Source organism: Bos mutus, chromosome 17 (genome assembly GCF_027580195.1).
Source record: "Bos mutus isolate GX-2022 chromosome 17, NWIPB_WYAK_1.1, whole genome shotgun sequence".
NCBI classification, from domain to species: domain Eukaryota; kingdom Metazoa; phylum Chordata; class Mammalia; order Artiodactyla; family Bovidae; genus Bos; species Bos mutus.
Genome location: NC_091633.1, coordinates 31,728,611 through 31,751,767, shown reverse-complemented (window position 1 = coordinate 31,751,767; position 23,157 = coordinate 31,728,611). Strand labels below are relative to the sequence as shown.

General features: G+C 38.5%; 1 protein-coding gene across 2 annotated transcripts in view; it reads left to right on the top strand.

Annotated features, from left to right (window-relative positions):
• GASK1B (golgi associated kinase 1B) overlaps nt 1-22,731 on the top strand; it is a 73,771-nt gene extending 51,040 nt beyond the window's left edge. For both annotated transcript variants that reach the window (XM_070386424.1, XM_005909668.3), the window contains exons 4-5: nt 15,057-15,283; nt 18,751-22,731. In XM_070386424.1, the coding sequence (XP_070242525.1) occupies nt 15,057-15,283; nt 18,751-18,958 (435 nt within the window). In that variant the 3' untranslated portion in view covers nt 18,959-22,731. The remainder of the gene's footprint in view (nt 1-15,056; nt 15,284-18,750) is intronic.
• Nucleotides 22,732-23,157: the final 426 nt, after the last annotated feature.

Here is a 23,157-nt window from a genome sequence, read left to right as displayed (position 1 = left end):
AAACATGGAGGTCCGGCCTGATAAGAGGTCTTTTAGTAGGTTAGTATCTCCATCAGACAGACTTCAGTAGGAACCAGCATCTAGTCCTTCATTTTTCCCCACAGACTTTGCTGAGTATGTACATTGCACAAAACCTGATGTGGTCAATGTGGAGGATGTACAGTGAATCACACTTATAGGTGATGGATTGAAATCTCCCAGAAAGCAGGAATCTTGTCTTCTCTACACTGGGGGCAGTGTGGAAGAGGTAAAAGTTGGTAGAAACCCACATCATTCATAGCTGTGTCTCTTTGGGCAGGTTCCTTAGCTTCATTGAGATTTTTTCTTTATTTGTTAATATGAGAGAAAAAAAAAATGATACCTTTAGCTCAGATGGTAAAGAATCTGCCTGCAATGCAGGAGACCCAGGTTCAATCCCTGGATCGAGAAGATCCCTTGGAGAAGGAAATGGCACTCCACTATGCTTACCTGGGAAATCCCATGGACAGAGGAGCCTAGTGGGGTACAGTCCATGGGCCTACAAAGAGTCAAACGTGACTGAGTGACTGAGAACACATATGTGTGTGTAACTGAAATCCCATGGACAGAGGAGCCTGATGGGCTATACTCCGTGGGGTCGCAGGAGTCGGACATGACTAAGCGACTAAACCACCACCACCAACCTTTTGGGTTATTTTAATAATTAGAAACTATATGATACAAATTGCTGTGGCAGTAGCCTTGGATTTTATATCCAAACTACATAAAGGGCTTTGTTTTATAGCTTTTTGCCAACCCAGGGAGCATAAAAACAAATCCATTTTCAAACAGGAAATTCTATACATATGTGTAAAAGTAATCTTTTTTAAGTTTAATAAAGCAGAATTCATTTTTTAATTTTCTTTTTTCCCTTCTAGCTTTATTGAGGTATAATTGACAAATATAATTGAATATACTTAAAGTGTACAATGTTGCAATTTAGAGATGTGATTTATATATACATTATGAAATATTTACCACAATCAAGCTAATTAACAGATTCATCACCTCACAGAGTTAACTTTTGTCTATGTATATGTTGAGAATGTGTAAGATCTACTCTGTTAGCACATTTCAAGTGTACAATACACTTTTGTTAAATATAATCTGATCCTCAGAACTTATCCAGCTTATCCCATCCAAAGACTAACCAGGCCCAACCCTGCTTAGTTTCCAAGATCAGATGAGATCTGGTGTGTTCAGGATGGTATGGCTGTAGACAGAAATTATCCATTTTCTAACTGAAAGTTTGTTTCCTTTGACCCACTTCACAGCCCCTGGCAAGCACCATCCTACCCTCAAGCAATATTTATTTTTAAATAGCCAGAGAATAATCAGTCTAGCAGAATTAACTTTTTATAAAGGAACCAGTTTCCATGAATAATGAGTTTCAATATCTTTAGGATATATTACATTAAGTTGTGTTAATCACTGTAAAAGAAAGAATATTTCATGGTGCTTGTTGAAGATGGTGAATGAGACTTTATCCAGGACCATCAAGATAGGTGTAGGGATCACTGTGGTGGAATTTGACAGGGAGGCAGGGAGAAAGATGGGGCTCCGTACAGCAGTGCAGATAGGGACTTATAGCCAGGGAGCAGAGGAAGGGTCATGGGATAGACAAGGGCTAAGAGCAAACATCACGGGAAGGGGAGTTCCAGGTAAAGTGGCCTGACCAGATTCTTGCTAAAGACAAGTGACAAGACCTCACCTTGAGGATGGTGAAAGCTGAGGACCCAAGTTAGCTATTAAGTGTGATCAGGTATCTTCGAGAGTAAGGACTTTGCAGGGTTCTTGCTAAAAGTTAATTTTATAAGGAAGTACACAGATAGGCTTAGGAGAGTTCAGGAGACTAACTAAAGTTTGGTCGAGCAAAGTAGTTGTGTCACGACAATCAGAATTATGTTTTAGTGCAGTCATTTATTTTTACTTATTTTTGTCACTATCTTTATGATAAAATACTACATGATAGGGGACAATAAAACTGATAGAAATTTCATAAAAGTGCTAAAAGTGAATGCATGTCGAGTCGAGCAAAGCAAAAGCTTTTAATGATGCTGTCCTGAGATGTAAATGTACATTGTTTTAAACTTACCGGGCAACCCTATTTAATGTTAAATCATGAAAAATGCTGTCTCAGTTCATTGGAAAAAAAGCATTTTTAAGAAACAGTACTTATAATTAAGGTTATTTTATTGCTCTTTTAAATTTATTTGCTTCATTTAAATCCATTCTATAAATGAGAACTTGATAAAATGTAAAAATTATTGTTTCTCTCCGTGCAAGTGCTCTTTAGAAATCTTTACAGGAAGGTGGGTGCACCTTTGATAGAGGCTATTTCCATGCAGCCCTACTTGTGCAGATTACAGAACGTGAATTTTCTTTTCTCTAAAAATAGATTGTCACTTCCCTGGTGACTCTTTCCAGAGTCTTTTTGTGGCAGGATGATGTTTGATTTCTGGTATTTATTCAGAGTTACATGAATTCAAAATATCACATCTGTTGAGACCTCCCCAAAGGCCCAGTGATTACGACTCAGTGCTTCCATTGCAGGGGGTGCGGGTTCCATCCCTGGTCTGGAAATTAAGATCCCACATGCGATGTGGCATGGTCAAAACAAAAACAAACAAACAAAATTATTCTATCTGTAGAAACAGATCCAAATATGTTGTAGCATTAAAAATAGCTTTACTTATATATAAAAAATACTATTATGTCTTTACTTATTCAGCAATGGGATGTAAGCTGGAGAGTCTTTCTTGAACCGGTACTCAATAATTGTTATTGTTAAATGCTGAGCTCTGGAGCATAGGTGGTACAAAGCCTGTTTACAGAGGCCAAAGCACAGGGGAACTCATGCCCATAATTAGATGTATGTACTGTAAATGATTTTTACTTTCCTTATTGTTCGTAAGCTGCTCTGCTGGGCATTGGCATGCATACTCATTTAACAGTCTACCTGTTGCCATGGTAACACTGAACAAAAATGAAACCTATTCTTTTCTGAGGTGAGAGTTCCCCAGCAAGACAGATGCAGGCTGGTGAGAACCTCTGCTTTTGTTTTTGCTTTGTCGAGTTCCCAAGGTATCAGGCCAGGTCTGTGATCACAGGTACTGTGGGAGCTGTGGGGTTTGTCTGAAGTTGCCCTTCTCTATGATCCGGTAGAGATCCACACATCTATTAGACCACAGGGATCCAAATATGGCTCCACTGATGACATGGCAACCATGTATTGATCGACATCAAGACAAACCCAAGTACAAGGATTTTCTAATGTAAATTATTAGCTGATGAATAAATAAGCCCATCTGTTTGTGTTTCTCTCTTTCTCGGGTGGGGATGGTAATGCTAGTGATTCTCACACATTTTCTAAAAACAAATGAGATGTCAAATAAGATCACTGAAATTCAAAGGAATATTCCAGAAAACTGTGAATTGCAGTCCTTTTGTTACCTCTGTCACATCTTCTTGTCAAGTGTTTATCAAACGTCTCTTACAAGCAGGATGTCACGTGGACTCCCTGTGGGATGTGAGACTTCTGGTTCGCTAGTGACACTGAACCCACATAGAGACGCCGACCAGGAGGGGATGACGAGCACAGGCAGCTCTGTTCTTTGCTCCCTGCCCATCTTTTCCCATTCCAGTTAATACTGGATGCTGTTTTTAAAAGACCCACGTCTTACTCTGCCAGCATGATTTTATTTACTTGACTCTTCCTAAAGAAGAGCGTTTTGGAGGAGCTTTGTAAATAGCCAAATACAAAGTGGATACCAATCATCAGGAAAATTCTCTTAACAATAAAATTTTATCAAATGGTTGCTCTGTGCCAAGCATTGGATGAGTTACTGTGCTAACACTTTACCTATTTTATTGCACAATTTAAGCTTTCTCTCTAAAAATGCAGCTTTCTTTGTAAAATTGCAGTTTTTAATTTTTATTTTATTTATTTATAATTTTTAACATTAAAATTTAAGTGTATTTGATTTATAATTATTCAGGTGTATGACCAAGTGATTCAGCTTTATATATGTTTATATATATATATATATATATATATTTTTTTTTTTTTTTTGGGGCTTCCTGGTAGCTCAGTGGTAAAAAATCTGCCTGCAATGCAGGAGACACAGGAAACGTGAGTTTGATCCCTGGGTCTGGAAAATCCCCTGGAGGAGGGCATGGCAACCCACTCCTGTATTTTACCTGGAGAATCCTGTGGACAGAGGAGCCTGAGGTCATACAGTCCATGGGTCGCAGACAGTCAGACATGACTAAAGCGACTGAGCATTTACACACATTTCTTTTTCATATTACTTTCCATTAGAGGTTATTAAAAAATGTTGACGATAGTTCCCTGTGTTCTCTTGTTGTTTATCTATTTTATACCTTGTAATGTGTATATTTTAATCTCCAATTTCCAATTTATCTCTCTCCCCCCAAAAGGTGGCATTTTTAAAACAAATAATTTGAAAAGAGATGATGAGAAACTTGAGGTATTGACTTAACAGACCAGAAGCACTCACACACACACATGCGTGTGCTCACTCAAACCTTCAAATAAGTGTGGAAAGACAGGTAAAAAAATAGGGTGATAACATTACCTAAAAGAATTGAATGAATGAAATTTTTGGATTGGAGAGTTTCTCATCTCTGTTCGAAAGTATCTCTTCATTTTAGTCTCTCCAGCTTCTGAGCACATCTGGCCTTGGTTCCCTTCGGTTCCTGTTCTTCTGATGTCTCCTGATGCCCTGCTCCCTGCCTTCTTCTATTCCAGCCTTGTGGAAGGAGGTGGTGGTGGAGCCTGCAGATACATCCATTTCTCAGCTTTCCCTGTAGGCATCGGGCCCTTGGTCCTCTCCAGCTCTGAGTCCTTGGCTTCATGCCCCCTTTACCTACGGGAAATGGGCTCAGACTGTGCTGCTCCAGGTGCGTTCAGGCACCTGGTCAGTCCAGACCCATCCACGGAGAGAGAAGGGCAAACACTGCAGATGAACATTTAAAAACTTTGATATCAGTTTAGTAGAGTGGTTTTGTCTGTTGAGTCTAACAAGATATTTGGTTGGTATTTTGTATCTTTTAAAATTCCATTTCTCTTGTAATAAATTGTTTTATTTTTTTGTATTATCTTTTTAAAAAAAGTTTCATTAGAAGGACAGTGAATACATTTGTAAGAACATTTATCATAGTGTGGTCTTTATGAAGCTCTTGTTCCCTGAGTTCTTGAGATGATTAGATGAATCTAATGGAAGCACTTCTAACTATGAGTGATGATGTTCATTTATTTATTTATTTAAGTACAGTTAATTGACAATGTTGGTTAATTTCAGGTGTAGAGCAAAGTGATTCAGTTATACAATGTAGATACACATTCTTTTTTAGATTTTTTTCCTATTATAGGTCATTACAGGATATTGAATATAGTTCTCTGTACTGAACAGTAGGCCCTTTTTGGTTATGTTTTATATGTGTATATGTTTTATGTGTGTATATATAAATCTCAAGCTCTTAATTTATCCCTCCCCCTTTACCTTTCAGTAACCATAAATTTTCTTTCTATGTCTGTGAGTCTGTTTCTGTTTTGTAAATAAGTTCATTTATATAATTTGTTTTTCATTCCATGTATCAGTGGCATCAGATGATATTTGTCTTTCTCTGTCTTATTTCAGTTAATATGATGATATCTATTTTATTGTCTTTTAACAAAGCAACAGTCCACATGGAATGTGAAGTCTGGGGAGAGAAAAGACAAAAATACCAGGTTTTTCACCGTAGGTCATTTGAGAAGTGCCCATCTAACATTCCCTCAGGTTCTCTAAAATGTCTTTTGATTTCCTACCTTCATGCCTTTGCCTGTTTTTTAGCTAACTGAACGGAACTGAACCTATCTCTTAAATCCCAACTGTAATATCCTCTCCTATATGAATTTTGCCTGAACTTTTCATTGAAGTTCATTGTGTTTCTGCAGAAACCTTGTGACCAGTGGTTATTGCAAGGAGGATCATTTAACCTTCTGTTCAAATGCACATGTCTTTCTATAGCATCTTTGAAGGCTGTCCCTGGGAGATACACTCAGGATAGATAAGAGATGCACTTTGAAGGGGTGGACACCTGCTTTAGAATCCTGAGTTTCATCACGTATGAGCTGAGGGACCCTGAGTTATCAGCTAGCCTCTCTGCACAGCAGTGTCTTCATTTATAAAATGGGACCCTTGGTAGTACCTAGGTCTTAAGGTTGCTATGAAGATTGAATAATCTATGTAAATATTTAAGTGTACAATTCCTGGCATATACAAAGTACTCAATCAATGAATGCTATTATGTTTTTCATTATTAATATTAGCAAGTTTGGAATATTTTAATTGCCTTTGTTCACACAATAAAATTAGTCATTTAACTGTTTTACTTTGAGAAAAAAGAGATAAGAAACTCCCACAATTGTGTTGACAGACCCATGTTTTGAAGACACAGCTAGGATGGGTGGGATTCAGAAGTCTGGGAAGTTACTGGATTTCTGCAGATTTCTTCTGGGTTTTAAAGAGCTAGTCGGGGCAGCTAAGACTTCCTTGTTTGGACTCTGCACACATAGCTTGAGTCACTCACAGATACTTTTTCTTATAGACAAAACTTACCCCACCAAAAGGAAAATGGGATTAGAAAAAGAAACTTCACAAAGGCCAGATATCTAAAAATACCCCCACCAACAAAATATTTGGCTGGGACACCTGAGTTTTCTGTGTATAATTTTAATTAGGTAAACATTGAAAATATATATTTTTCTAAAAGAGCAAAGAGTAATTTTATGGAAAATAATGATTGTCATCAATCTTCAGAAGCCTTCAGAAGATCAGTTTTGCAAAAGACTTTCCTTGTTTTAAGGAGTGAGAAGATATGAATTTGAGCAAGCTGCTGCAATGGTGATCAACACGTAACTGCTTAACTGACAAGATTTCCCCCCAAATTGGCTTTTTTGTAGGATTATTATCTAAAAACGTAGTCAGGGAGATGGTAACTATGGTGCTTGATCATGTGATTGTTGTTCAGTTGCTCAGTCATGTCTGACTCTTTGCAATCCCATGGACTGCAGCACGCCAGACTTCCCTGTCTTTCGCCATCTCCTGGAGCTTGATCAAACTCAAGTCCATTGCATCAGTGATGCCATCCAACCATCTCATCCTCTGCCGTCCCCTTCTCCTCCTGCCTTCAATCTTTCCCAGCATCAGGGTCCTTTCTAAGGAGTCAGTTCTTCACATCAGGTGGCCAAAGTATTGGAGCTACAGCTTCAGCATCAGTCCTTCCAAAGAATACTCAGGACTGATTTCCTTTACGGTAGACTGTTTTGATCTCCTTGCAGTGCAAGAGACTCTCAAGAGTCTTCTCCAACACCACAGTTCAAAAGCATGAGTTCACTGGTGCTCAACCATCTTTATGGCCCAACTCTCACATTCATACATGACTACTGGAAAAACCATAGCTTTGACAATATAGACCTTTGTCAGAAAAACAGTGTCTCTGCTTTTTAGTGTGCTGTTTAGGTTTGTTATAGCTTTTCTTCCAAGGAGTAAGTGCCTTTTAATTTCATGGCTACATTCACTGTCCACAGTGATTTTGGAGCCCAAGAAAATAAAGTCTCTCACTGTTTCCATTGTTTCCCCATCTATTTGCCATGAAGTGATGGGACCAGATGCCATGATCTTAGTTTTTTGAATGTTGAGTTTTCAGCCAGTTTTTTCCTCTTTCACCTTCATCAAGAGGCACTTTAGTTCCTCTTTGCTTTCTCCCTTAAAGGTAGTATCATCTGCATATCTGAGGTTATTGATCTTTCTTCCTGCAATTTTGATCATGTGATAGTTAAATGAAAAGATTGTTTTACTGCGTGCTCTAGACAAGTGAATATATTAAAACCATATTATGGATACATAGATGGCTAGAATATGCTTTGTTAGGGCTTAAAAAGTAGGTGAACTCTACTCAAAGTAAGCAGAAATATATTCAAGTTATAACTGAATTAAATGCCAAGCAAAATGACACTTAATTTAAAGGAGTGGATAACGATTTTGTGTTCCAATTATTTTGGATATATTGAATGTCAATTAGAAAGAAGGCCTATAAAAACAATTCTGGGAAGACCCAGGGAGTGATATTTAAGAGCTGCTTAGGTGAGCCTTAGAAAGCATCACTATGAACAAAGCTAGTGGAGATGATGGAATTCCAATTGAGCTATTTCAAATCCTGAAAGATGATGCTGTGAAAGTGCTACAGTCAATATGCCAGCAAATTTGGAAAACTCAGGGGTGGCCACAGAACTGGAAAAGGTCAGTTTTCATCCCAATCCCAAAGAAAGGCAATGCCAAAGAATGCTCAAACTACCACACAATTGCACTCATCTCACACGCTAGTAAAGTAATGCTCAAAATTCTCCAAGCCAGGCTTCAACAGTATGTGAACTGTGAAATTCCAGATGTTCAGGCTGGTTTTCAAAAAGGCAGAGGAACCAGAGATCAAATTGCCAACATCCACTGGATCATCAAAAAAGCAAGAGAGTTCCAGAAAAACTATTTCTGCTTTATTGACTATGCCAAAGCCTTTGACTGTGTGTATCACAATAAACTGTGGAAAATTCTGAAAGAGATAGGAATACCAGACCACCTGACCTGCCTCTTGAGAAACCTATATGCAGGTCAGGAAGCAACAGTTAGAACTGGACATGGAACAACAGACTGGTTCCAAATAGGAAAAGGAGTACGTCAAGGCTGTATATTGTCACCCTGCTTATTTAACTTCTATGCAGAGTACATCATGAGAAACGCTGGACTGAAAGAAGCACAAGCTGGAATGAAGATTGCCAGAGAAATATCAGTCACCTCAGATATGCAGATGACACCACCCTTATGGCAGAAAGTGAAGAGGAACTAAAAAGCCTCTTGATGAAAGTTAAAGAGGAGACTGAACAAGTTGGCTTAAAGCTCAACATTCAGAAAATGAAGATCATGGCATCTGGTCCCATCACTTCATGGGAAATAGATGGGGAAACAGTGTTAGATTTTATTTTTCTGGGCTCCAAAATCACTGCAGATGGTGACTGCAGCCATGAAATTAAAAGATGCTTACTCCTTGGAAGGAAAGTTATGACCAACCTAGACAGCATATTCAAAAGCAGAGACATTACTTTGCCAGCAAAGTTCCTTCTAGTCAAGGCTATGGTTTTTCCAGTAGTCATGTATGGATATGAGAGTTGGACTGTGAAGAAAGCTGAGTGCTGAAGAACTGATGCTTTTGAACTGTGGTATTGAAGAAGACTCTTGAGAGTCCCATAGACTACAAGGAGATCCAATCAGTCCATTCTAAAGGAGATCAGTCCTGGGTGTTCTTTGGAAGGAATGATGCTAAAGCTTAAACTCCAGTACTTTGGCCACCTCATGTGATGAGTTGACTCATTGGTAAAGACTCTGATGCTGGAAGGGATTGGGGGAAGGAGGAAAAGGGGATGACAGAGGATGAGATGACTAGATGGCATCACTGACTCGATGGACGTGAGTCTGGGTGAACTCCGGGAGTTGGTGATGGACAGGGAGGCCTGGCATGCTGCAATTCATGGGGTCGCAAAGAGTCGGACATGACTGAGCGACTGAACTGAACTGAACTAGGCCCTTAAGAGACAAGGCCAGTAAACAAAGACATAATTTACTATAGTTGGAGGCTAAGACAAACAAAGTAAAATAATTATCTGAAGCCTAACAATGTGATTCTCTGTATATGTACACGCACACACACAGCTCACATTTGAAAACTGGTATTATACCCACCAAGTGCATGCATTATCTGAATAAAAAGAGTGATAAACATTTTTGGAAGAGAAGTAAGGCTGAAATCACACACCTATTTTCAATAACAAGGTCTGTGAGACTTGAAGGGCTCAACAATCTGACAGGGAAGCGGTGAAATTATCATAGACTGTTGAGTGATTCAAATTGGATCAGGCAAAATGCTTTAAAAATACACTGTTGGAAACAATCTCATATTGGGAAGGCAGTAAAAAGATGGACCTAGAGTCTGTCACACAGAGTGAAGTAAGTCAGAAAGAAAAAAATAAATATATATATTAATGCATATACGTGGAATCTAGAAAAATAGTACGGGTGAACCTATTTGCAAGGCAGGAATAGAGATGCAGATGTAGGGAATGGACTTGTGGACACAGCAGGGGAAGGAGAGGGTGGGATGAGTTGAGAGACTAGCTTTGAAACATGTTATGAGGTTGGTACAAAAGTAATTGCAGTTTTGGACTGTGAATTTTAAATCATGATAACTAGGCTCAAACACATCTTTATTTATCAAATAGGAACCATTACACTCAATACATTTTTGCCAACTAGAAATGAGTTTGCTTATTCCTGTGGTGTAAAAATTCATGCTTCCAGATTCCACGGTCTTGGAAAGCATTTTCTGTTTCCTGCTACTTGTGGAAGCATTTTCCTTGCAAAAGTTGTTGAGATACTTGAAGAATTGGTAGTCAGTTGGCGAGAGGTCAGGTGAACATGGCAGATGAGGCAAAACTTTGTAGCCCAATTCACTGAACTCTTAAAACATTGGTTGTGCAACATACAGTTTGGTGTTGCTGTGGAGAAGAAATGGGCCCTTTCTGTTGACCAATGCTGGCTGCAGGCATTGCAGCTTTCAGTGCATCTCATCAAGTTGCTGAGCATACTTCTCAGATGTAATTATTTCACAAGGCTCAGAAAGCTGTAGTGGATCAGACCGGCAGCAGACCACCAAAGAGTGACCATGACTTTTTTTAGTACAAGCTTGGCTTTAGGAAGTGCTTTGGAGCTTCTTGTCAGTCCAACCACTAAGCTGGTCATCCACTGGTTGTTGTATAGAAGAATCCACTTTTTGTTTCATGTCACAATCCAATCAAGAAATCGTTCGTTGTTGTTGCATAGAATAAGAGAAGAGACACTTCAAAACAATTGTTTTGATTTGTGGTCAACTCATGAGGCACCCGCTTGTGAAGCTTTTTCACCTTTCCAATTTGCTTCGAATGCCCAATGACCATAGAATGGTCTATGTTGAGTTTTTCGGCAACTTCTCTTGTAGTTTTAAGAGGATTAGCTTAGATGATTGCTTTCAATTGGTCCTTGTCAACTTCCTATGACCCATCATTACGCTCTCATCTTCAAGGCTCTTGTCTCCTTTGCAAAACTTCTTGACCCACCACTGCACTGTAGAGTCATTAGCAGTTCCTGGAGCAAATACACTGTTGATGTTACAAGTTGTCTCTGCTGCTTTATGACCCATTTTGAACTTGAATAAAATGTCACTTGAATTTGCTTTGTGTCTAACATCATTTCTGTAGTCTAAAATAAATATAAAATAAACAGCAAGTAATAAGTCATTAGCAAAATAAATGGAGAAGGCAATGGTACCCCACTCCAGTACTCTTGCCTGGAAAATCCCATGGACGGAGGAGACTGGTAGGCGGCAGTCTGTGGGGTCGCACAGAGTCGGACATGACTGAACGACTTCCCTTTCACTTTTCACTTTCATGCACTGGAGAAGGAAATGGCAACCCACTCCAGTGTTCTTGCCTAGAGAATCCCAGGGACGGGGAAGCCTGGTGGGCTGCTGTCTATGGGACTGCACAGAGTTGGACACGACTGAAGTGACTTAGCAGCAGCAGCAGCAAAATAAATAAAGCAAGAAATGTGCATTAAAATGATGTATAACACAACCCCATTTATTTAAGAATGTATTCCAACATCAAATGGCAAAGTCCAACAATGTAAAACTGCAATTACTTCTGCACCAAACTAATACATTATCATGTGTAAAATAGATAGCTAGTGGGAAGCTGCTGTATAGCACAAGGTGCTCAGCTCAGTGCTCTGTGACCCTAGAGGGGTGGGATGGCAGGTGGAAGGGAAATCCAAGAGGGATGGGACATATGTATATCTATAGTTGATTCACTTTGTTGTACAGCAGAAACTAACACAACATTGTAAAGCTCCAATAATATACTCCAATAATAATTTTAAAAGGATGCTCTAAGTTGCTCTGCTGCTGCTGCTGCTAAGTCGCTTCAGTTGTGTCGGACTCTGTGCGACCCCATAGACGGCAGCCCACCAGGCTCCTCTGTCCCTGGGATTCTCCAGGCAAGAACACTGGAGTGGGTTGCCATTTCCTTCTCCAGTGCATGAAAGTGGAAAGTGAAAGTGAAGTCGCTCAGTCATGTCCGACTCTTAGCGACCCCATGGACTGCAGTCCACCAGCCTCCTTTGCCCATGGGATTTTCCAGGCAAGAGTACTGGAGTGGGGGTACCATCGCCTTCTCCAAGTTGCTCTGTCTCACCTCTAACTCTTAATGCTTTCTTGTAGTCTAAAAACAGAAAGATATAATTTATTTATAGAGTACTGGAGGTTAGGGCCTAGATGGTACATTGCTTGTTATCAAACAATATTGTATGTGATACCCCTGGCTTTGTTGTGTGACAACAGAAATGCTATTTGTTTTGGTCCTTTCCCAGCACTAGAAATCAACAATGAAGAAAGAGCTTAGGGTTCAGAGACCATTTAAGAACTGGTTGGTAGATGTATCCTTACAAGTAAAGCTCTAAACACACATATCCAACACAACACACATTGATGTTACAGCAAAAGTGAAGTAAGATTAAGCTTTCTCTCATATATAGTGTCATTATAATTGGATAAAAACATACAATGATGACAGGAATAAGGTATAGAGACTTTTTGAGAATTATTAGCTACTGTATATTAAAAAAAGGGACATTAAATGAGAATCAGCTCCCTGGAGAGTTATTTTTTACATTCTCCCTGACCTCTTGATGGTAACTTGATTAACTAGCAAGCACATACCATCTCTTCATATCATTTGATTTCCCTTATATTCAAATCTGTCAAGATAACACATAAAAGGAATCAAATTGAGGAGAAAGGAGTCAATTCATTTTTCATTTTTCTAGTATTTTCCAGCTTATGCTTTTTTTCATTTAACCTACAGTGATGTGGTTGGGGCTCTCTTGCTCACCTTTGGAAAACATTCAACCAGCCCTGGGAGCTTTTGTGCCCTGGAGACAGCCTGTGTGACATTTATGGATAAACCCTGGTTAGGCCCATGACCCCACAGATCAGCTTGCCTGACGCTAGCTCTGCCAAGGTCCCCTGATCTGTAGACTGTTTCTTGACCAGCACCGTACCCTCTGAACTGTCCAAGAGGCTGGTGACTCATGGAGCACCTCATCCCATGTGACTACTTTTATATAAATTTCATAGAAAATTGGCTTATGCTAACTTCTCTTATAATCACTGCTTTCCGAAGTATGCTTTTTGATGTGAAGTCTACTTACCTGCAGAAAACAGAGAGGAGGGTCATTTGTCTGGTAGTGGGTTTGCTGTGTTAGCAAGGCAAAACTGATTCATCTCCCTCTGGAAGTAGTGCTGGTTTGGGCGGGGTGCTGGCCCTGGGTGACATTTGCCTCAGTGCCTGGCCCACTGCTGGGTGGTAGAAGATATTACATAAACATTTGTTGGATGAATAAATACAGGATTTTTGCAACGTAGGCTCAATTTTGGTACTACTCTTTCTGCATTTCTGTCTTAGCAACTGACTACCTATAGTGACCAGCCCTATAAGATATGGAAAAAAACAGGAGGAAGAGAAAAGATGGGAGTTTAGTAAATAAAAGACTTAAAATGACAAAAGAATGGAAATGACAGCCTGGGGACTTCCCTACTGGTCCAGTAGTTAAGACTGTGCTTCAATGCAGGAGACACAGGTTTAACCCCTGGTCGGGGAATTAAGATCCCATGTGCTGGGTGGTACTGCCAAAAATTAAAAAAACAAAAGACAATCTGTGTCGAGCCATCTTTTGAATCTTGAGCATACGTACAATATTTGACTAGACAAACTATTCAATGTGGTGTTTTAGGGGGAAATGTACACTTCAAAGACAAACACAACTGTGTCTGAATCTTAACTTTGCTACTTACTAAAATTCTATGCAGAGTACAATATTTAATCTCTCCAAGGCTCAGTTTTCCTTCACTGCAATGGAGAAACTACCTTTTGTTTCAGAAGCTTGTTTTGTGGTCAATCATTTCATACACTGTGTACATGTGTGTCTCAACAATAGTAATGACAGTTTTCCATTCTTAAGTATCTTCTAGATGCCTGGGTCAGGCTGGGGTGTATCCAGACACTTTTGTGTCCTTAACCCATCAAAAGTACAAGGCTAATAGTATGATTTCCGATATACAGAAAATTAAATTGAGACTCAGTAACGTAAAGGGAGCTATACAAGTTTGCGGAACTGCAAAGAGGAGACTTGAGTTTAAATGTATCTAACTCCTTAGCCTAGGCTTTAACTTACCATGATTAATAAATATAATTTTTTCCCTTTCCAAAAAGACATGTAAATAACCCATTTCTCCCTTTCCTAGTTAGTGTCTGCCCTCTATAGGGTGGTCGCCCTACTCCCACAATAAACCCCAATAAGCCAAAGTGTTCTGCTTGTTCATTTAGAATCTAACTGTGGGCTCCATATGTGGCTTGTTCTTGGCTATCATTATCGGTTATCACGTCTTTTCCATAGGTTTATTCTCGGTAACTTAAAGTTTTATACTGTAATACTGAAATCCAGAGAGAGTTAGGGAATGCAGTAAACTTTTAGAGCCACTGAGGTGACCCAGATTTTCTGGATGTATCCAAGTACAGTGATTTGCATCTTCTATCCCAAGTAGCATCAGAGATTCTTCTGGCCACGCATCGACATATGATGTCAGTGGGAACTCTGAATGTGAAGGGTGGAGATGCTTAGTTTGGATGATCTGCCTGTGGAGCTGTTAACTGAGCTGGGTCAGAAGGATATGAAATTTGGACTTATTCTGACAGTTAATTAAACAAACCTGGCCCCAATTAAATTCTGGCAAGTCAGCCACTTAGAAAGTACTTGTTCTTTGGACATCTAACTTTCCCAAGTTTTGTTTTTACTCAGCATCTTAGATTTTGTTTTTGCTTTCCCTTTCAGATTTATAACCGCCTGGATACAAATTGCTGTGGGTTCCGACCTCGGAAGGAAGATACCTGTGTACAGAGTGGACGGAGTTCAAAATGTGACAACCAGGATACTGTGGTTCTAGCCCACATTGTCCAGCGAAAGCAGGACCCAAGACACTTGGTTTTTATAGATAACAAGGGTTTCTTCGACAGAAGTGAAGATAACTTGAACTTCAAACTCCTAGAAGGCATCAGAGAGTAAGTTTCCTGATGTAGTAACATCTGCAGGACATTGCATTTCTATTGAATACGTAGTAAGCTTTGAGAAGACTCATATCCTATGTCTGATCAGTTTAACCTTTAAAGAGAATCTGGGAATGGAGGCCCAGAGAAGGGAACCAAACCCAAGGGAAGTAGAAAAAAGGTGCAGCCAGGTTTCACTGTAACTGGCCTGTGCAAGCTACAGAGGTCCTGCTGCATTTCACAGGCATCGTATTGCTTGGCCCTCATGTGAAAATCCAGGTGGTATGAGGTTGGAAGCATGCAGGCATTTCTGGAATAGGAGCTAGCCTGGTGGAGGTGAGCAGGTCACAGGGGCTCCATTACCAGGGTGCAGGATGGGGAAACCAACAGACATTCAAATACTGACAAGGCAGGATATCCCAGGGCAGAATAAACTCAGTGACTTTGATGAACACATGGGAAGTTAGAGGCAACCTGCTGAGTAGAACACAGTAGCCAAGAATAATGGCAGTTCAATTCAGGTAAGAGGGTTTCTGAGCATTTGGAAATCCTTCTGTAGACATAGATTATGGGGACAAGTATCTTGAGCTTACACTCAAGAAGTATTTGGAAATAAAGGAAACTAGGACATTCCATAGTGGCAGGGACCTCACTGTAGAGTCTGAGATATTCACCCCCAAACATGGGGACTGAAGCTACATTTCAGACCTCCCTTCATAAGCACCCATTCATTGTCTTTCTTTCTTTTTTCTTAATTATTAATTAATTAATTTTTGTTTGCACTGGGTCTCCATTGCTGCATGCGGCCTTTCTGTAGTTATGGTGAATGAGGGTTATTTGTTGTGGAGCACAGGCTCAGTAGTTGTGGCTCGCAGGGTAAAGAGTGTGGAGTCAGTAATTGTGGTACATGGACTTAGTTGCCCAAGGCAAGTGGAATCTTCCTGGATCAGTGATCAAACCTGTGTCGCCTGTATTGGCAGGTGGATTCCTATCCACTGCACCACCAGGGAAGTTCCCTTCATTGTCTTTCAACCTTAGTCAGAAATCAGGGTCACTAAGAAACTGGGGGGTGTGTCTGAGACTTGAAAATAGAAGGGTACTCTAGGGAAACAGTCCACCAGCCTTGTGAAGCTGAGTGATTGCTGGGGACACATGAGCAAGTCTAAAATTGAGAGTAGAACCCAGGTCCTCCAACCCCAAGTCCAGTCATTTTTCTGCAGTAACTTGTGGCATTTCTGCTGTTACTATTTCTCTTGTTAACAAAACTCTGAAGCATATTTTAATAATTCTTAGCACCATGAATTAGGTAATGGGGAATTTTATGTATTTCCAACGCTAGAGTTAATGAGTTTCAGGACATCCATTTTCATGAGTTTTTGCCATGACTTTCTCTATTAATACCCACTCCTTATATCTCTGCGGATGGAAGGTAAAATATAAGTGTCTGCTAAGTGTTTGAGGTGAGGAAATTTTATGTGTAGGAAAATTTACATACCAGTGGCATCACTTACTGAGTCGATATTATGGAGTCTTCTTAAATCCCTGAATTTCCTCTTAGAATTAATAGTGCCTGGAGAATCCATCTCTCTCATACATTCATAAAAATATGAGTAACATTTTACTTATGCTTTCAAAGGAGATTTAACCCTAAATGCATTATAAGGAGTAATGGGTTTAAAGTTAAATCTTCTTTGAATATGTAATTTCCACATTCAAAGGCAAAAATGAAGATTTCACTAACCAGATTTATGCATAGAATATTTCCATTAAGCAGCATAGCGCAGAGTCAGATAATTTTTTTGATTTTCCTTTATGCAAGGATTAGACACTAAAGAAATCCATAAATGTAGTGGTTTCATCTTGTACATTCTGCCACAGCTAAGTTAGTTCAAGGGCCAGAGAATTAATAAATCATGGATTATTAATACTTCCTATAGCAAAAATGCTTAATTAATACTGTGGTTACTAAACTATAAAGGACATGTCTTTGGGGTGCTAAGAGCATCCGAGTAACATTATTTAATTCCACACTTACTCAGACTAATTAAGCATGTCCAGCTCTTTGGCCTTTGGTCTCTCTGCAGCATCAGAAATGCTGGAACATATGGACTGCTGTATTCATGCCCCCTCAGTGCCAGCCCCAGCTTGATCCATTGACATTTGGAAAAGATGCTCAGAGGACTGAAGCTCTTGGCAAACTGTACTCTTGGAACAAATATATATTCTGTTTTAGTTTTTAAGGAACTACTAAATTTACTCTTAAACCCCAGTATTTGTACTGTACTTTCATCAGCATTTTAATGAAAGCTGGGAGAGAGGCCAAATTGGAGATTCAGCAAAATGTTGCTTATAATTTTGAACGAGAAATTTTACTAAATCCTTTAGATAATGTATGTGCTGTATCCCTGCCTTTATTATTTCTAAATGAAAAGCAGGAATCATAATGCCCTTCTTTAGGGAATTCAGCAAGGATCCCTCTAAACTGACCTCAGGTTTTCCAGAAAGGTGCTTCCTTGTGGAGTGCCCTGGCCCTCAAACTTGAGTTTTGTTAAATTTATTTGACAATAAATTAATATTCTGGTTTAATATAATGTTTCCAGATTCTTAGAATTTCTGAAGTATTATCTGAATAAAAAGCATTTCAGTCTTTAATTGGGCATTTTGGTGTGACTTCTTTCTTTACACTACATGTATTTTGTATAATTTCTCATTAAGTTCATTCATGCAACTCTGCTTCAGGAAGAGTAATTTACTGAAATGTCAGCATTTTTTTTTGCTTCTCATATTTTCTTGCATATAATCTCATGCTGATACTTAAGAGGATAGGATTCTACTCAACAGATTAAAGTGGTTTCTTATGGGTGCTGCTGCTGCTGCTGCTATTTAGCTTCAGTCGTGTCCGACTCTATGCGACTCCACAGACGGCAATCCACCAGGCTCCCCCGTCCCTGGGATTCTCCAGGCAAGAACACTGGAGTGGGTTGCCATTTCCTTCTCTAATGCATGAAAGTGAAAAGTGAAAGTGAAGTCGCTCAGTCGTGTCCGACTCTTAGTGACCCCGTGGACTGCAGCCTACCAGGCTCCTCTGTCCGTGAGATTTTCCAGGCAAGAGTACTGGAGTGGGGTGCCATTGCCTTCTTCGCTTATGGGCTCAATGGAGTTTAAATTTGAGGAAAGTACTTTTCCAGATTATCAGAATTCTTGCTAATTCTGTCCCTCTCTTTGCCTACATATAATGATCTTAAGTAAGACATTGGTATGTCAAGTTCTCAGTGGTATAGAAAACTCAGTCCCTTTGAAATCTGTTCTTCTAGTATATAATTATTGAGAAGTGTAAGCTAGACGCTGACAGAAATGTTTCGATCCTCAAGATATTATCTGATAGTATGATTTATACCAGATTAATGACTGGCTGAACCACTGGGCAGGGCATAATATTTCCAAGCAATTACGAAGAATGAAATATCATTTTCTCTTTTCAGGTTTCCCGAATCTGCAGTTTCTGTTTTGAAGAGCCAACACTTACGGCAGAAACTCCTTCAGTCTCTGTTTCTTGATAAAGTTTACTGGGAGAGTCAGGGAGGTAGACAGGGCATTGAAAAGCTAATCGATGTGATAGAACAGAGAGCCAAAATCCTGCTCACCTACATCAACGCACACGGGGCCAAAGTGTTACCTATGAATGAATAAGAAAAGGTCTTCTGGCTAGCGGTCCAGTCCTTTTAGAGATGAGGCAGTGGAGATGAATACACAAAGTAAATGAATTTAGTAAATACGATGAACCTGAGCACAATAGCAGTCTTTAAAAGCTTTTGCAAATATACTGCTAAGATGTATCTGTTTACATTTTCCTTTAACATCATGACTCGGAGTCTCAACATCTGAGCACAGAATAGTTGCAATTTTGATCCCAGTTAGTTGTATTAAAGCATCTGTCACATCGGTTAACAGGATAGTATGAACCAGAAGTGGTGATTCCTTTAATAAATCAGGTTTGATGCCATTTGCTGGTCTAACCAAATACTAATGGGAACAGTTCTGGATATCTTTCTGTTGTTGATTGTTAGAACAGATAGCAGTTTCAACACTACCCAGAGGCAACTCTACGCTGGAAAATGGAGGTGTATAACCTTCAGAAACTTCAGACTCTATAGTAATTTTAAGGAGAAATGTTGGTTTATTTGTAAAACCTCCAGTGTATATTCTATTGTATCTAAAAATGATCAGCCAGCTTTGTGATCCTCAACACAAGAATCGCATTTTCCATTCCCTTTTGGAAATGTATTAACATTTTGTCATCAGTATAGAAACCTACATCTGAGAGTTTATACATTAGGTAGTTTTATTCTCTGTTTTGGTCCAACTTATGTCTGGTGGCTTAAAAATTCAATGTTTAGGTATGAAGTTGCATATGTGAAACTACGCTTATTGAGTGTCTTTTGGTTGGGCGGATGTTCTTTTTACATTTTTTGTCATTTTTACTAAGGATAGGCTATAATTTCTGCTTATTTCATAAATAATAGTGGATTTCTTCAAGCTTGTTCTTTGTAATTATATTTAAACAGAATTAATTGATATTGTCCAGATATTGACAATAAGACCGGATATTGAGTATGTTTGAATATATTGTTTGACTTATTCCAATATGAAAAATAGGAGCAAAATAAGTTAAAATCCAACTCTGATCAGTTCTCCTCAAGTGAAATCACATGACTAGAAACAGGAAATTGGAGGATATTTAACCTCAAACAATTCTCTCTGAACTCTGTTGTTTAGTCACTAAGTCATGTTCGACTCTGTGACCCCATTGACTGCAGCCCTCCAGACTCCATAGACTGCAGCCCTCCAGGCTCCTCTGTGCATGGAATTTTCCAGGCAATAATAGTGGAGTGGGTTGCCATTTCCTTCTCCAAAGGATCTTCCTGATCCAGGGATCAAGCCCATGTCTCCTGCTTGGTAGGTGGATTCTTTACCACTGCACCACATATCCTTGGAGGCATCTACATCATGGTGTTTGATAGATGTTCACATAGAGATTTGAAGTCTTGAACAAATGGCTGTGACCCTCCCCCCTCACCTCTTATTAAGAAGCTACTATACTGACTTCTTTCAGTTTAAAAAAATAACTTAAGAATATTTATAATGCATTCTATCCTCTGTTTTCTCAATTCTGCATGTTATTCCTAAAGTGCATCCCATTTTCTGTGTTCTAATAAGGGTCACTCAGCATCACTGAAGATTAGAACTACTAAAGACAGCATGATAAAGGCTAACTTATCTATAGATTTTAATTTATACAAACATTTGAGGCAAAATGACATAATAAAATGTAGATTATAAGAAAACATAGTCAAAGGAAAAGGGAATCATTTGATCCTCTAATTATAACTTTTCTAGGCTTACATTCAAGCCCACTTTTTAGCACCCTCACTTCTCAGCTGACCCTTGGAGAGCTGGCCTCCAGACCATGCTGTCTTCAGCGTTCCCTCCGTAGCCCTGAGTGCGCCTCTCCCACCCTCCGCCCCATACTTTCTAAGTACATGTGGACTCTGCTGAGTCTCCACTGCTACCTGCTATATTTGGTCTTTTAAGATCACTTTGTGTCTCAATAATCAGCATATTAATGAGAAATTGGCCTAACAGAAGTCTGGAGATGCAAAATTTACATTAAAATAACTCTTTGTCAAGTTGCCTTATACCTTGTCTTAATCTAGGTGACATATTTGCATTTTAATATGCCTTTCATGGAATATACCATCCTGTCCAACTTTGTGATACTGGTGCTGGAAATCTCAGGTTCCTCAGAAGTGGCTTTGATTTTTGCATCTTAACCTATACCACTTCTGGATAACTTGGTCCTCCAGCTGGTGGGTCTCATTGTTTATTTGCCTCCAGTTTTTCTGAAATGCAAAGTATCAAATGACAGGTCCAGGAACACATGTTTAATTTAGTCACCTTTGCTTTTTAACAGTATATGTTGTTTTAGAATCAGTGGATAATTCATGCTATCTTATTTTTGAATGATGAATGACTTGAGGCCAGGCTTTTCATTCTAATAAGTAATACTCTTCTCTTACTGAAACAATGAGAATACTCTGCCTTTCAAATGTACTCATTAGGCTGCAGTTTGGTTCACATTGCACATTATGGGGTTTATTTACAATTTGATAAATTTAAAATAGAGCAGTTTACGTAGGCAGACATACCGAAGCTTATTCTTGTGTGATTCTTTTTTTAAACTGATATTATGAAAATAAATACATATCTTAAAAATATGTCATAAAAATGTTAAAAATTAAAGATATGTGTTTTTTATTTTGTCAGTGTTTTTGTTGTTGTTGTTTTGTTTTTATCTTGTTTTATAGGTAAACTGCTTTTCAGAAGTGAACTTTGGGGGAGTGTTTGCTACCTTTATCCATGATAAAAGAAACAATTGTATAGTCGAGACTTACACTAGACTGTGTTTGTGTATGCATATATTTGATATCATTAATAATGATATTATGCCTTCCCTTGGTGTACATTTAGCACTCTTTTAGGTGGTATGCAAATTACTTAACAGATATCATAAATTATAAAAATATACTAATTTGGGGTTTTCTTTGCTTGATGTGAGTCTTACTATTATATTTAAGGCTTCCTTGGTAGCATTCATATTTATTAAATTTATTAGGCACCTGGGGAACTTATTAAAATATAAAATGTCTTAGACTTATGTTCAAAATATTTATAATCTCTAAACTTCTGTAATAGCCTGTTTATACCATTGTGCTTTTAGATATATGGTAAATTATATCCAGTGACTGAAATAAAATAACCTAAATGTAGATTCATCTATATATTGTCTTATGAAATTCTAATGTTTATCTCAGTACAGATTAAATAAGGCACATTAGAGCCCTAGCCTGAAAATACGATATGGAAATGGCATTGATACATAAGTCAAATGAAGATGATGAAGGTATTTCTCTCAAGAATAAATAATGTTATCAAGAATCAGGAACTTTCATGAATGAAAGATGATTTGACTTGTCAGAAAAGGTATTGGACACTTGGAAATAGCCCCAAGTATTCTTTCAGTGCAATGCTGGACTTCATTTTGAATTGAATGGACTATTTAACAATGCTCTAGGGCAGAGGTTAACTTGTAGATTTTTACCCCAGGGAGATGCAAATAATTTCTGTCTGGTGGATAAAACAATCCTACCTTAATGGCTTTACAAATTATTACCCTGTTGGACATTAACCAGTTTTTTTTTTTTTAATTTGTCCAATAATCTTATCCTAACATTTGCCTGTAAATATTTAGCTTTTGAAGCCCTCTTGAAATCGTAGTGTCTTCTTACTAGTTTTCTTGTTATTAATTATTTTAATAAAATCTTTGAATATGTTCATTTTATATTTGCATAAGAGTTGCAGTTTTACCTTTTTTAAGATTTTGGCTTAATAAACTTTTGACTGTAGAGTCTTATAATTGTATTTACTTGAGTGTCATGATTTTAAAATTTTGAAATTTTAACAACTTTCAAAACAGAGTCACATCATTTAAAAAACTAAATGCTACCATTTGACCAACAGCTTAAGTTTATTTTCATTTCATCCTTTAATTGATTAAAAATTGTTAGTTGATTATCTGCTTGAAAGGTCTGACTCAGATGGGTTACAGGCAGACTTTGTTTTGCAGTCTAAAATGCACATTGTACATGAAGGAAGTCACAGAAATCCTTTCTTATACTAGCACTGCATATAGTTAAATTAGTTCAACATTTTGTTTTTCTTCTTAGAAAGGTATCTTTTTACCCTCATGTCTCCAAAGTGCATTTTATTTGTTTATAAAAACGTACACAATTTTGCATGCATTAAGAAATTTCTATGCATCTTCTTAAAAA